Below are 15,173 nucleotides of genomic sequence, written 5' to 3' on the forward strand. Positions count from 1 at the left end.
GTGTTATCTTTGAGAAGGAATTCCAAGAACAGGGCAGGGGGCTTCTTTGAAGACCTGGATTGTCTCTCTGGTATTGAAGAAAGCCATTGGCCCCCTAAACCAGTGAGAATTGAAAATCTCCACGGAACAGGCTACAGGAAACAAAGGATTGTAACAAACTGTTTGGGTCAGTTAAGGAAATAAGGTCATGAATGATCGGTCACCTTCCAGCAGGAGGAAAAGCTGCATTTTGTCTTGTGAGCACCTACTGCTACTTACTGGTTTCTAAGGGTGACCCAATCACCATCAGGAACCACCAAGGCTAACTATTCGTGCTTCTCTTTTAACAATCCAAACACATCTTAGACTTTTTAGATCCCAAATAATTGGCCAGCATACATTCCCAGATCTGGGTAATTAAAGTTGTCATATGGCGTCAATAGATTCCTAGCTCTGTATTGGGCGTTTCCCAGGGTTTCTCAACCTCAGTGCTGTTGATGTTTTAGGCTGGGTAATTCTCTGCTGTGGGGCTGTCTTGCATTTTGTAGGAGGTTTAGCAGAATGTGACCTCTGCCCACTAGATAAAAGCAATGTTCCTCTACTTTGACAATCTAAAAACCGAAATCACCCCCAGCTGAGAGCCCGAGTCAGCTAAGGAGAAGTCAGATGAGACATCTTGTACTGAAATCATTCAATGCAATTCAATAACACAACAGCAGCTCCTCACCCTTTCACTTGCTTTGTCCTGGAAACATGTCAGGTGCTTCCCCTACATTTAATCCTCCCATCAATTCTACAAAGCAGTTATTATTATTATTTCCATTTCATATATGAGGAAGTTGGCTTTAAGTAAGGGAGCTGCCCAAGCTTGCTCAGCATTTAAGCGGTAGTACTCATCGGACGCAGGTCATGTGTCCTCCACACCACAAGCTTCCCCACTGCTGAGGGAGGATCACTGCTCCAGGTTCGCTCCTCAGACTTCCCACAGATAATCAGGATGATCTGGGACTTGGAGAATTTTTTATAGACTCTACTAAATGTACGTTTTTCCTCTAAGACTGGGATGTATACATGTGCATGAGTGTGTGTGTGTGTGTGTGTGTGTGTGTGTTGCATCAGAAACAAAACAAATCCAAAAGAAACAATCCCAAATGCACCATGAATTATGCGCATTACTTTAAGAATGAAACCGAGAGTTGGGCACGGTGGCATGTAAGTGTCATCCCCACCGCTTGGGAGGCTGAGGTAGGAGGATCATAAGTTCAAAACCAGCCTCAGCAACTTAGCAAGGTGCTAAGCAACTTAGTGAGATTGTATCTTAAAATGAACTAAAAGGAATGGGGATGTGGCTCAGTGGCTAAGCACCGTTGGATTCAAATCCCAGTAATTAAAAAAATTTTTTTTTCTTGGAAACTTAAAAAAGAGCTAGGGGTATATAACTCAGTGGAAGAGTGCTTGCCTAGCCAGTACCACAATAAATACATAAATCCATCTGAGGTTATGCATCCAAATGGCAGAATGACCTGAGACTAAAAAACAAGTGTGGTTGTCAGAGCAGGGTGTGTGTTGAAGAGCAGAGCTCTAGAACGTAATCACGAGACTTGAGCAAGCTTCCTCACTCTGACCTATGTTCAGAAACAAGGGCACTGCCCTCTGATTCAGTGAGATTTGAGAGTTACTGAGGTAGTGGCTCAAATGTGCTGTGAACTCTTTGCAGGGGAATTCCTATAGAAATGCCTACTAAACCATCCCCCACCTCTGGGATGGGAATCAAAAAGCCTGCGTATGTGTGTGTGAGAGAAAGTGTGTGTATGCCTGTGTAAATGCTTCCATGTGTGCAGATGGCGTTCTTTGAGCTTCTGGAGTTCTACAAGCCAACTGGAGTCCTTGAAGTATTTCTAGACATCTTTTTTTTTTTTTTTTGGTACCAGGGATTGAACTCAGGTGCACTTAGGCACTGAGCCACATTCCCAACCCTTTTTTTTTTTTTGCATTTTATTGAGAGACAGGATCTCACTGTGTTGCTTAGGGCCTCACTAAATTGCTGAGGCTGGCTTTGAACTCACAATCTCCTGCCTCAACCTCCAGAGCCACTGGGATTACAGGCATGCGCCACCATACCTGGCTATCTAGGCATTCTTAAGGTTGTAGTAGGACAATGTTCTTAACTGCTGCTTTACCAGATTCATATCTCTGTTTCAGTCTAACAATCCTACTCTGTGAAATCCTTTAGTAACTTAAAAATATATTATTAGGGGCTGGGGATATAGCTCAGCTGGTAGAGTGCTTGCCTTTCATGCACAAAACCCTGGGTTCAAGCCCCAGTACCACAAAAACAAAACAACAACAACAACAAAAAAAAAAACCCAACATTATTGGCAGTCAATTTTTGCAGTATTAGTAGTAATCCCAATAGGAAGTTGTCCAAGATAATAACAACACCTTATATTTGCACAAACCTTCATGCTTTGTAGAATCCTTCCCTTGCTATTTATTAATTCCTGAATAAGGGCAGACTGGCACTCAGCAAACCAGGAAACTGAGGCTCAAGGCAATTGAGCGAGTTGTCCAGATCATGATTGCTTGGTCATAGTTTTTCCACTACATTACATTCATTTTACCTTTGCAAAATTATAGGAAATCTTAAAAAAACCAAAAGTTCATCTCCCGTGACTGGCCCTGCTGCATGGAATCTGCTAAACAGATTTGGTGTGTGGCTTAGGATGTGGGGACACTGGTGAGTATGGTCAAGACAAGTCCAGTTCTTCTGTCCACGAGCAGTCACGTGATCATTTACAAAATGTCAATCAGAATGCCACTTGACTGATTAGGATGCCCTCACGTTCTCTCATTGTATTAAATGTTCTTTCATGGAGAACTTTAAAGATGTATATGAAAGTCGAGATTTTCATGATGAGCTCCTGTAAGCCCACCACTGACTTCAACGGCTTTCAACTTGTGTGTCCTTAGCTCTCATTCAGATCCTCATCATCCTAAGACATCGTGTTCTACTTCTCTTTGCATAGGATTTAAAGTTCTCACAAGGACCCACAAGACCTTACCTATGTGGCCTCTTCTAACCTCATGTCCTCGCCTCACATTCTTGCTAAGTCTGCTTAGCCACAAGGGTCCTTCTGCTCTTCCAGTCCTAGTGCCTTTGCCTCGGATGTTCTGTTGGCTTTGAATGTCCTACTTTTACTTCTGCTGGCACACACACTTACTAAATTCAGGTCTGTCCTGGAAAACATAACCTCTGCAGAGAGGCCTTCCTGGACTATCCATTATAATGAAAGTCCTGCTCAATCTCAAGCTCATCTCACTGTTTTGTTTTCATCCCTGACATTTTCTCAGTTTTTAAAAAATTTTTATTTATTCAAAATTGAAATCATGTATTTTTAAAAAATCAATAAAACTAAAACTAAAACAAAACAAAACAAAAAACAATTGGCTCCCTTTCTTCCTATGAACTCCTTGAAAGCTGCCAGAAGCTCTCTATATCTCCAAATGGTGCCTGGAACATATTAATACACACACACACACAGACATGCACAGGCCTGTTTGGATCCTAGATTGGCTCTCGTTCCCCAGGTACCCGGTGGCTTTCTTTCAAGCCTTTCCATTTCATAAGGGTTTTTGATTTTCTCCCTCACTCATCAGCAAAGTGTGCCATGCATACTCCTCTCTTTTTCCTTCTCTCATCTTTCCCTTCTTTCTTCTTAATTTGTATCTTTGATCCTCAAACAGCGAGTCTGCCCCTAGATTAGCCTGGAGTCTCATAAAACATCCTGCCATCGTGTCAGGCTGCGAACTCACGACACACCACAAACTGGGGGATGACTCTAAAAATCCTGAAAGGGACTTTGGCTCTTGATATCAAATTCTTCTCCCTATTTTTTTTAAGGCATATTCTAAACCTTAAAAATGTTTTGATGCACAAAGATTTCCATTCAAAAAAGTCCATTTTATTTTCTTCTTTCAGGAACCAAGAAATAAATCCATTGGTAAAGAGGATCAGAAAAAATAAAATATTTTGGGCAAAAATGATGATTCATGTAAATGAATGCCACTCCAGAAGACAAGCTGACTGGCTAGGAAAGGAATCAGTATGAGAGACATCCTGCATTCCCCTTGAAAAAGGTAGGACAGGACTAGCAGGACTTTTATCCAGGACCCAGGAAGAACTAGAGACATGCAAGAAAGGAAAGTGGTGAAATCTGCGTATTACATTGTGCACAAGCTTTGTAATAATACAGCAAAGAATTCTGACTTTCCAGTCATTTAGGCCAGGTGTCAAACCCTTGCTGTTGTGTTTTGAATCTATATTTGTCACGTATTAGGCAACACAGCCATGTTCAGAGGTGAAAAGATTGGATCATGAGAGCTATAGCCTCATAATCTATTTGATTAATAATTTGAATGGATTATTGGGTTGGAACTGTAGGGAGATGAAGCATGACTTCAGGAAACAGGTCATTAGGAACATACCCTGGGGTACTATATCTTCTTGTTTCTGACTGGTCATGTGCTCGTTCTCTCTCTCTCTCTCTCTCTCTCTCTCTCTCTCTCTCTCCCTCTCTCCCTCTCTCTCTCCCAGCTGCTATGCACAGAGCAGAGTTTCTCCACAACATCTTTCCACCATGATGTTCTACTTCACTTCAAACACAGAGCAAATGCAGTTGGCCACCCATGGTCTCAAACCTCTGAAATTGTGAGCCCCAAATACACTTTTCCTTCTTCAAGTCGTTTTTGACAGTTATTTTGGTCACAGGGACAAAAATCTGGCTAACATACTTGTCTTGTCAACTAGCTGAGAGATCCTGGGAAAATGATTTAACTTACCATTCTGCGTGCCTCAATTTCCTTTTCTGTATGACAAGAAAATCATTATCTAACAAGCAGGAACAGCATGAGAATTAAATGTGTATTATATGTGAGGTTATCCGCATAGTACTGAGCACATGGGAGGCATTCAATATATGGGATTTATTATTACATTTGTTGCTATTTTTTGTTATTGTATTACATATTTAACCTAGTTATCCTGTATATTTTCTTTCCTGCTGGCAATATTTTGTAGCATAGAGGACAAATAAGAAGTACCTGTTGAGCAAAGAGAAACAGTCTTCTTTAGGAAATACCTCTATTGATTTCTAATCATCTCTCCTCTGCTTGCACTTACCTAAGAGCAGTAGTTAATTATTCCTTTGGATTTAGGACATTTTGAAATCTTAAAGTGCCCACAGTGGCACCCTGGTTGGCTGAAATGTCTTGGGCTAAATACAATTTACCTGATGAATTCACTATCCCAAAAATCTGCAAAACACTTGGGCCTAAAACTTTGCTTACAAATTCCTGTAAGCAAACTGAACTGACCTCCTCTCTGGCCCAACCCCAACACCCAGAGCACAGTGGTGTCCTCAGCAATCATCTCTGAAGAACCTGCAGGGTTCCAAAGACAATGTGCTGTTCCTTGGTTCCAATGACAAGGGAGTCACACGTCAGAGAAAAGACACTGTAGGGTTATTTGTGAGGCAAGATGAAAGTCCTGCTTTCTGTTTTCTGATAGAAAGTTTCACGTGATGACCTTCTTGCCAAGTCTGAAGGTTTAGATAGGCCATGTGAAGTTACATCTCGAGTCCCCAGGATAGTTTAGATTATGAGATGTCCCCCAATAAGCTCCTGGGTCAAACAACATAGGAATATTCAGAGGTGGAATAATTAGGTTAGGAGAGTTGTAGTCTAATTAGTGTAACCTATTAATCCATCTAATGGATTAATAATTTGAAAGGATTGTGGGTAGTAATTTTGGGCAAGTAGGTAGATAATATTATATGCCTTATCAGTAATTGTAAGGATTCAAAATACAAAATAAATAAATAAATAAAGTGCCTGGCATCTGGTGGAAGCTCACAATCTGTTAGCTATAATTGCAATTCTGCTTTAACAGAAGTGGAAAAAAAAATGTGTGTGGGTAGGACTTACAGATCTTGAGAAGTTCATGCCTGTGGCCCAAAGCACTGTTCAAACATGAACCAATGGAGATGAAGGCAAATAAAAACACAGTAATAACTGGTCTGTTCCAGGTAAGTTATGAAAGAACTCAATGGGTGAGTCCATCGATATGTAAAATCTGTTTAACTTTTGGAGCCACATTTTGAATGTATTTCTTCAGTTTTTTAAAAAATAATTTTTTAGTTGTCAACAGGTCTTTATTTTATTTATTTACATGCAGTGCTGAGAATCAAACCCAGTGGCTCACACATGCTAGGCAAGCACTCTACCACTGAACCACAATCCCAGCCCTATTTCTCCAGTTTTTATTGGATCAGAGACCCAATGTTGAGAAAAAAAAAAAAAACTGATCAAATTTAAAAGATGTATAAATGCCTCATCCTTTTTAGAATAAAGAGAATAACTTCAGAAAACAACAACAACAACAACAAAAAATCCCCTTGGCATTTTAGCTGGACCTGGAAACTCCCACTTGTAATCCCAGCAACTCAGGAGGCTGAGAAAAGGATCACAAGTTCAAAGCCAGCCTCAGTAACTTAGCAAGACCCTAAGCAACTTAGTGAGACCCTGTCTCAAAACAAAATATAAAAAAAAACTGGGGATGTGACTCAGTGGTTGAGAGCCCTTGGATTCAACCTCCAATACCAAATAAATAATTAAATAACCCCCATCATTTTAATTAACTGGTCACATGAATATCATAAAGCATACACACAGGGAAATCATGTGGATATATGCATATTAATTTTAGTGACAATGTTTGGAGCATTTACTAATGGGGCTGATATGTACATTTTGTACTTATCACAGCTCCACAGCAACTCCCTCAGGTGCTTTTATCTCTATTCCATCGATGATGAAACTGAAGCACATATAGTTCAAGTTACTCATCTAAAATCACATAGCTTGTAAGGGGTTGTGCAGACATTCAAACCCAGGTAGTCTGATTCTTAGGCCTGCTGTGTTGTGTTATATAGTCAGGAGTACCATAAATTTCTTTGGTATTTATTCCTCATATTCCTTAGGTTTTCCCGATATTTAATATCTTTTATGCTTTCTATCTCCTGGGCATCACTATCTTTCCAGTAACCCGAGTTAGAAAACACAGAATCCTTTTGGTTTCTCCCTTTTTCTTACTACTCACATTCAACCCACAGGGATTCTGCTTTCACAATTCAAAACAATTATCCATTCTTTTCCGATTCTCCTTTTTCCTGATCTAACTTAGGTCTTCCCCATGCTTTGTCTGAACTACGGTCATAGCCCCTCTCTGTTCTCCCCACCCGCCTCTCCCTTCCTCAAGCCATACTGGACCCCCAGAACTGTGCCTCCATCATGAAAAAATAAGTTAAGAATTCATAGAGGGGAAGGCTTGAGTGCAGAGAAGCTAAGTAGTGTGTCCAAGGTTCTAGGAGAGATGGTAAATATTTAACACTTCCATTCTATTCTCCTTTCATTACTTCCTTTAAGTCACATGTGTTCTTATTCAAGTTGCAAGTTCTGTAATAATGAAGGATCATCTAGAACCTTAACACACTATGCTAAGTAAATAAGCAGTCAAACAAAGACAACTACTGAGACTAACCCAACTCAGAGACAGAACATGGAATGGCATTTGCCAGGGGCTAGAAGGAGGAAGAAAGGGGATCTATTTTTCAATGGATACGGAGTTTCAGTTTTACAAGATGGAGGGAGTCCTGGAGATGCAGGTGATGGCAGTACAACTCACAAATATACTTAATGCCATTGAACTGTACACTTAAAAATGGTTACGATAGTAAATTTTATGTTTTCTAACACCATTTTAATAAAAGAATAATTAAGGACCCCAAAATTGGAAAGATTCCATTTTGGACTGAGGACATCCAGTTAACCTTACATAGTCACATGTCTATCAGGTCACTTGATCCTCTTTCAAATAGGAAGCATAGTTATGATTGTTATTTCTAACTTTAAGTTGGGGAAATTAAGTTTGAGGACACTGAAGCTCAGTTGCTTCATTAAGTGACCCGTCTGAGGTTCCAAACCTGATAAATGATGGTGGAATGTGAGTTAATAGAAGTTGAATATTTTCCTCAGTGTGGCTTTTAACTTCTGGCAAATAGCATCAGAAAATTAATAGCAGGATTGGGCTGCCCGCCTGGGGAGGAGGAGTGAGGAAGAACCTTGAAATGTGTAGTGTGTGGCATGGTTTGAATTTGTCCAACCATGACTTGGAAGTTACTCATCCTGGTAAAGGGACAACGTACTTAGGATCTGAAGGCTGTTTCTGTCAAGGATGTCCTATGAAATAATATAATAATTCTGCATGAATGTCAACCATGGAGAATGTAAAGAGCTTATACCTTGTGACTCATCATCCCTTTCTTTGAAAAACCCCAGTGGGATGGGGATGGAATTTTTCTGTCTGTCTGAAATAATCAAACTTGTGGTTTTTCCTGTTTCAAGGAGAGATTACGCTTTTAAATGGCATTTTCCCATTTGTGGTGGAATGATATGACGTACAAGATTACTTTAAAAAAAGGCAACAGGTGTGTGTGGGAAATGAGTGGGCATATAGATGAAACAAGATTGGCCCTGAGTGATAATTATCGAAGCTGGTTAATGAGAACATAGGAACTCACAGTACTTACTATAAAGTTAAAAATAGCAATTCTGTAAGGATATTCTGGGGAAAAGAGAGGGGAGGTGGATGCCACGGTCACTTTAGGAAACAATTTTCTAGATCCTTTCCTTGAAAGCCACAGTGCATACTGAAGACTTTGAGAAGTACTGCATTAAAGAGACTTTTTCACACAGTGTAGCCTGTATTCTGACTTACTTTGGAAACCCGTCTTTTTCTCTCCTGTGATATCTGTTAATAAGTGGTCCAACTAGCCATCGATGGGATGTGCTTTGGTGAATCTGTTTTAAAAGATCGCGTTGTGACTTTTCATGGGTGAAAACAAGAATCAAGGACAGTTTCCTGATTTTTCTGCTGAGAGCAGCTTTTCAGAGTAGAAGAACTTATTATTATTATTATTATTTTGGATTACAGAGGAAAAGCAAGGAAATCATCTACTTATTCTGAGTCAGGCAAATATAGTAAACCTAATGGGTATCTCATACCAGCTCCCTTGCTGGATGATATAGCCACAGCAGAGGCAGACTACACCTCATGATTAGGGAGGGGCATGGCCTCTGGGGTCAGACAGCCTGGGTTCAAACCCTGTCTTCACCACTCTGGCTGGGTGACCATGAACAAGGTATGTAGCCTCTTGGTGCTTCATTTCTTTTTTTGTGGGGGGAAGGTATCAGGGATTGAACTCGACCACTAAACCACATCCCCAGCCCTATTTTGTATTTTATTTAGAGACAGGATCTCACTGAGTTGCTTAGCGCCTTGCCATTGCTGAGGCTGGATTTGAACTCGTGATCCTCCTGTCTCAGCCTCCCAAGCGGCTGGAATTCCAGGTGTGTGCCACCGCACCCAGCTTAATTTCTTTATCTATAAAATAGGAATATGTTTTTTAAAAGATTTTTTTTTAGTTGTAGATGGACACAATATCTTTATTTTATTTACTCATTTTTTTATATGGTGCTGAGGATCGAACCCAGGGCCTCACATGTACAAGGCAAGCACTCTACCACTGAGCCACAACCACAGCCCAGGAATATGTGTTTAAAAACTCCTTATGGAATGGTTGCCAGATTTAATAAGTAGAAACACAAGATGCTCAAATATTAAATGGGGCATACTTATGTTAAAAAAGAGTCTCAGTTTATCTGAAATTAAAATTTAACTGGTCTTCCTGTGTTCTAAGTAGCAATCCTACTTTGTAGAATTGTTGAAGGAATTATGTGACATTACACACGTTGATGTCTCAGAATAGTACCTAGAATGCAGTTAAATACTCAGTTAACTATTGTTTATTAACATAGCCACTTTAGTCATTGGCACTTTTCTTTTATTCTGCTTCTGTTAATAATTTTTTTTTTCTTTTTTGGTATTGGGAATTGAAACCAGGGGCGCTTAACCACTGAGCCACATTCCCAGCTAAGTTGTTTAGAACCTTGCTAAGTTGCTGAGGCAGGTCTTGGATTCTCCTGCCTCAGCCTCCTGAGTTGCTGGGATTATAGGGATATAGATGTATGTCACCATGCCTGACTTCTTAACAATTTTCTAAGGATATATATATATATATTTTTATCAGTAAACGATTTAAACATTTATAGTCACAATTCTCTATAGTCAATGAAAAGAAGAAATGACATCGTCTGGTTTAAACCATTAAAGAGTTGTTTTGTTAAGGGCCAAGGAAGATGCATTAAACTGCAATTTATTTAACATTAATAGAAGGAAGCCATCGTAGGAAAAATAGTGAACATTAGCTTCATGGGAAATCTGGTAATTTTTTTTAGTTCCAAGAGAGCTACCTCTTTATTTATTTTTTTCTTAGAAAAGAATTAACTTGTAGTTCCTAAATGCCCTTTAACCAAGAGTGGAGGGGAAATGGAGAGAAGTTATCCTGAGCTGTTGGTAAAACATGGAGGAGAGAATCTATCATGAAGGGTTCACTGTAATATCTCAACAAAGATTGCCGTTCAACCAGCCTCTCCCAGGTTTATAGAGCTGCAGAAATGACAGAATGTAGTACATTTTCCAGAGTCCCTATACTTTTATAATGCACACGTTGGCAAGGAAACCAGGAATATAAATAAAAGTCTAGCTCGAAAGGGTTTCCTTACAGAAGGTGCCTGATGGGCTGGTTTTCAGTGCTGAAGTCTGACAGCTGGCCATTGTTTGTACACAAACCGGCGATGGGTCTCTCTGGTTTTTCTATCACTTTCATGTTGGTGATTCAGTAAAGATTTACTGGACTACGAATCATGATTTACATAAACATGTGATATTCAGATTTCCTATAGAAAGCAAAGCAGAAAGTTCTGAATACACCATCCTGAGAGAATGGGAACTTCAAATTTAAGTTTTAAGTTTTGAAAGGTGGCTTTCTTCTAAATTATAAAAACAATGATTTTGAAGCATTCTTACAAAAAAATGCTTATTCATCATCCCACACTCATTAGATTAAAAAAAAAAAAATGCAGGGGTGAGAAAGAGCAAGACAGGCCTAGAGACAGAGTAAAACCCAAGTGGAGGAAAGAAACAGAAAATCCAAGACTTCTACATACCGAGGTGAACCCCCTTTCCTCTGCAAACCCTCTTTCCATACACTTTCTAAACAATGCCTGTAGTCTGCTCTCTTTTGCTGACACCATGCATCTGCCACCTACTCTCCCGCTTTGGCTAACACAGCACACAGGCCACGGCTAGGGAAAAGCACCATTTAAAGGACCAACTCAATCTATGTATCAGGAAGTCATTCCAAACAAAGTCCATTTCTAAACGTGATAACATAAGGGGAAGGTCGGCTGCTAAGTTCAGATAATGATAGTTTTTTTTTTTTTTTTTTCTGTTTGCCAACAAATAATCATCACATTGAACAAAGCTAGGTTAGCTGCTGGTATATCAACAGTGCCAACTGCCACTTCTGCTTCTCAGGGCTGTCAAAAGCAATCCGAATTCAGGGCAGTTCTAAAGTGAGTGAGCCAATAAATAACACCAACAAAGGCAAACGGAAAAAAAAAAAAAAGTCAGCACACCTTTTTGTTGTTGTTAGGGCATGTCGTCGTGTTTATGTCTTCATTAAGAGGAACTTGCAAAACTCGATGATTTGCTTTCTGAGTTTAAACAGACCCTGGTCTCCCGGAGACAACGGAAAAGTGAAACTTGATCCTTGACTTTTCCAGACCCTGCTGGTAACACGGGCTCAAAGAGAAAGCAATGACAAAAGCGTACTTACCAATGTCACAAACTTCAACTCCTTGGCTAGCACACCTCGGTCCAGCAGGAGAGAAAGCAGAAGCAGAGAGCCAAGGCTGAGGCTCGCCACCCTGGCCATGTGGACAGGGGCAACGCTCATGTCAGAGTTTGCTTCTGGCAGGAGTCCGAAGGTGCTGCTCCCACTTCAAAACCCTTCAGGAGGGAAGCTATTTAATCAAAGGATTGAAAGGGGAGGAGGAGCCAAACTCATAAATAGTAAAATTTCCAGGAAGTTTTGGGTGGGGTTTGGCATGTAAATAATGTCATATAATTTTTGAATTGGAGATCAGGTTCTCCTCCGTTTCAGTTAGGACCCCACGAGGTTCAGTGGAGGAAAAGCTCTTGCCCAAGGTCACACAGTACTTATCAGTTCTTTCTTTTCTTGTTTGCAGTTTACCTTTATTTTTTTCTGTAGATGGTCTGACGTCCCAGCTCTTGCTTTAAAAAGGGTCTGTTCTGACTTTGGAAGCCTGAGAACAGCAATTCTTAATTTTTTGGGAATCCACAAGCATAGGAAGAGAAATCTGGAGGGAACTGACACATCTGGACATGTTTGGGGTCTGTCCCCGTGCCAAACATGATGTCTGGTTTTCTTAAACTCTCCTGTAGCCTAGAGGTGTCTTAAAATTGAAGAAAAGAAGTTTATGTGGATAAATTTTAGTTCTACCTGAAGACATCGGAGGATCACCTGTGGCATCTCAAAATTAGGACTAGATTCTGAATCTGACACGGCTTTTAAAAAGAAACACTGAAAACCAAACAAACCTACAACTCGGCATTGTCACTGATGGACGTTGGCCAGAAGCCTGTCCTTGGGAGAGCCACACCCTTACCTCTCCAAGCCCTGATCTCACTGGGGATGCTACAAAAGAAGATGATCCGGATTAATGGAACTCAGCTCTCCATTTTTCTCAGACTGTCTACCCCTTCCTAGGTTCAAACAACACTGACCCTGCACACGGATGAGATTTTGCTGGAGTTGTGGGCAGCACTGCCTGTTGTGATGTTTCCATACCAAGGGGCAGAGGGAGAACAATGGTTTTCCCACAACCTATTCTCTCGGTACACTACACTCGACCTGTGACTGGAAATTTCTGTTGTTATATGATCATAGGATGCTCTAGAATGTGGTGTGTGGGAGACCATGGTTCTTCAGGTATGGGGAAATAAAAGCACAGAATTAGTGTGGTAGAATTAGACCTTTAAGGGTTACATCCCTCACCTGTCAGTACCCACTGTCGATTGATTTTTTTTTTCTTTTTTTTTTGGTATCAGGGGTTGAACCAGGGGCACTTGACCACTGAGCCACATCCCCAGTCCTGTTTTGAATTTTATTTAGAGACAGGGTCTCACTGAGCTGCTTAGGGCCTCGCTTTTGCCGAGGCTGGTTTTGAACTCGTGATCCTCCTGCCTCAGCCTCCGTAGCCACTGGGATTACAGTCTCCCATTGTCATTTTCAATGGGTAAGATTTTGAGGAGATGGGTGCAAGGAAAAGGAAACAAGATTGGAGAGATTGTCCAGTTCAGAGTAGACAGGCAGCTGCCACACCATTCCCTGCTGTATTCACCAGGCAACCTGAGAAAAGCTTCAGCACCTCAGTTCCCATGTATATTCCTTAAAAGGCATCAGCTGCCTGCTTCGGTTGAATGGCCTATTTCTTCATTTTCAGCCTGGCTCTTTCTTCTCTTTGCTGGGCTCGCCCTTGGACAGATGCCTGAAACTATTTTAGCTCTGTTCTTTGCCCTTGCTGATAACAACTGTTTCTCTAACCTACCTGTGCTATGCTGCCTGTGTTGGAGAATCCTTTCTGACCTGGCCCAGACTTCCTCAGTGGTACCTCCTCTAGGCACTTCTAGCCGCCCCCCAATGAGAACAATAACAACAGTGACAAGATGTTTTCTTAAACAGAGAACCAGAAAAACATGGTTTGAATTGAACACCATTCAACTCAAATTTAATTTCAGTTGAACTAAGTGGGTGGGTTATATTTCTTTTCTATCTGAGCATCATCCTGGCTTTTACTTTGATCATCAAGTTATAAGGTCATAAAGGCAGAGTTCTGAAAAACCTGAACACCATGACCTTGAAAGATCCTCTACTCAGATAAATCCAGTTTAGAATCTTCTGTGGCCTCTTGAGCCTTGAACTTATAAGTCTTTGCAAAGAATCAAGTGTCATTTGGGATAAACATATGGAAATCGTAATATTGAAAGTGACATTGAGCCAGGCATGGTGGGGCTCACCAGTAATTCTAGTGACTTGGGGAGGCGAAGGCAGGAGGACTACAAGTTCAAAGCCAGCTTCAATAATCTAGTGAGGCCCTAAGCAAACCAGCAAGACCTTGTCTCAAAATAAAAAGGGCTGGAGATGTGGCTGAGTGGTTAAATGCCCCTGGTATCAAAACCACAACAAAAAAGTGACATTGAAAAACACTAGAATGTCTTCATATGACAGTAATTTTCCACTAGTAGAACTTACTGGCTGAATCACCTGGTTTCTGGTCGTACTTCTTTCTTCATAAGTCAAGTGCTCAAACCCTAATTAATGTAATGTTTTATGAAAATTCCATATTTGGAGCAGGTTGGGTTTTTTTGGAAAGCAGACTCAAGGTGGAGCAGAGGAAGAAGATGAACTGCAGTGAAATGCTAATGACAACATCTAGCTGATCCTGCTGGGGTTCAGGAGATGCGGGGGCGCTCTTTGGTTGTCCTGAATTGGGGTGGGGGAGCCAGGCTGTTTCCTCCCAGCATTAGCCAATCACTGGATTCAATCTGCCTGTGGTAGGGAGCACAACTAGGGTAGGGAGAAGGTGGCTATCTTTTGAAGGCAGATCTCCAAGCGTTTGCCAGCTGAGGGATGTCAAACAACAACTCTCCAAATCTGGGGACAATCAATACTTCAGCACCTGAGAGGGCACTGGGGTGGTGTGACAAAATTTTGCCAATGCAAAAATATTTATAGGAAAAAAATTTATGATCTATGGTAGATCAAGAGCTTTGAAAGTCCTGAGTGTGCTCGGACAGGGAGAGTCTGGGCTATATGAGATCCATCAGTGGGTATATGGCTGCTCACCAGGCAGGAAGGCTGTTTCCCTGTGTGGATTTCTATGGTTTGCACAATTGTAGTTTTGGACTCTCAGTGCCTTGTGGACTACTGGGCACTCAGTAGTACTGATTGGCCAACCCTGGATATACAGGCAAATTACTGTATTAGAGCCTTGTTATAATATGAGCTACTCTTAGGCAAAATTTAATAAGATGGGTTTAAAATAAAGGTTCTTCTCTCTTTTTCCTTTTTTTTTTTTTTTTTTTTTTTTTT

At 40.8% G+C, this 15,173-nt stretch overlaps 1 protein-coding gene across 1 annotated transcript in view; it reads right to left on the minus strand.

The window, feature by feature from the left end:
• Acp3 (acid phosphatase 3) overlaps nucleotides 1–12,048 on the minus strand; it is a 53,035-nt gene extending 40,987 nt beyond the window's left edge. Inside the window, exon 1 of the mRNA XM_015487059.2 lies at nucleotides 11,835–12,048. Coding sequence (XP_015342545.1) covers nucleotides 11,835–11,954 — 120 coding nt within the window. The 5' untranslated portion in view covers nucleotides 11,955–12,048. The remainder of the gene's footprint in view (nucleotides 1–11,834) is intronic.
• Nucleotides 12,049–15,173: the final 3,125 nt, after the last annotated feature.

Source organism: Marmota marmota, unplaced genomic scaffold, assembly GCF_001458135.2.
Source record: "Marmota marmota marmota unplaced genomic scaffold, marMar, whole genome shotgun sequence".
Taxonomy (NCBI): Eukaryota; Metazoa; Chordata; class Mammalia; order Rodentia; family Sciuridae; genus Marmota; species Marmota marmota.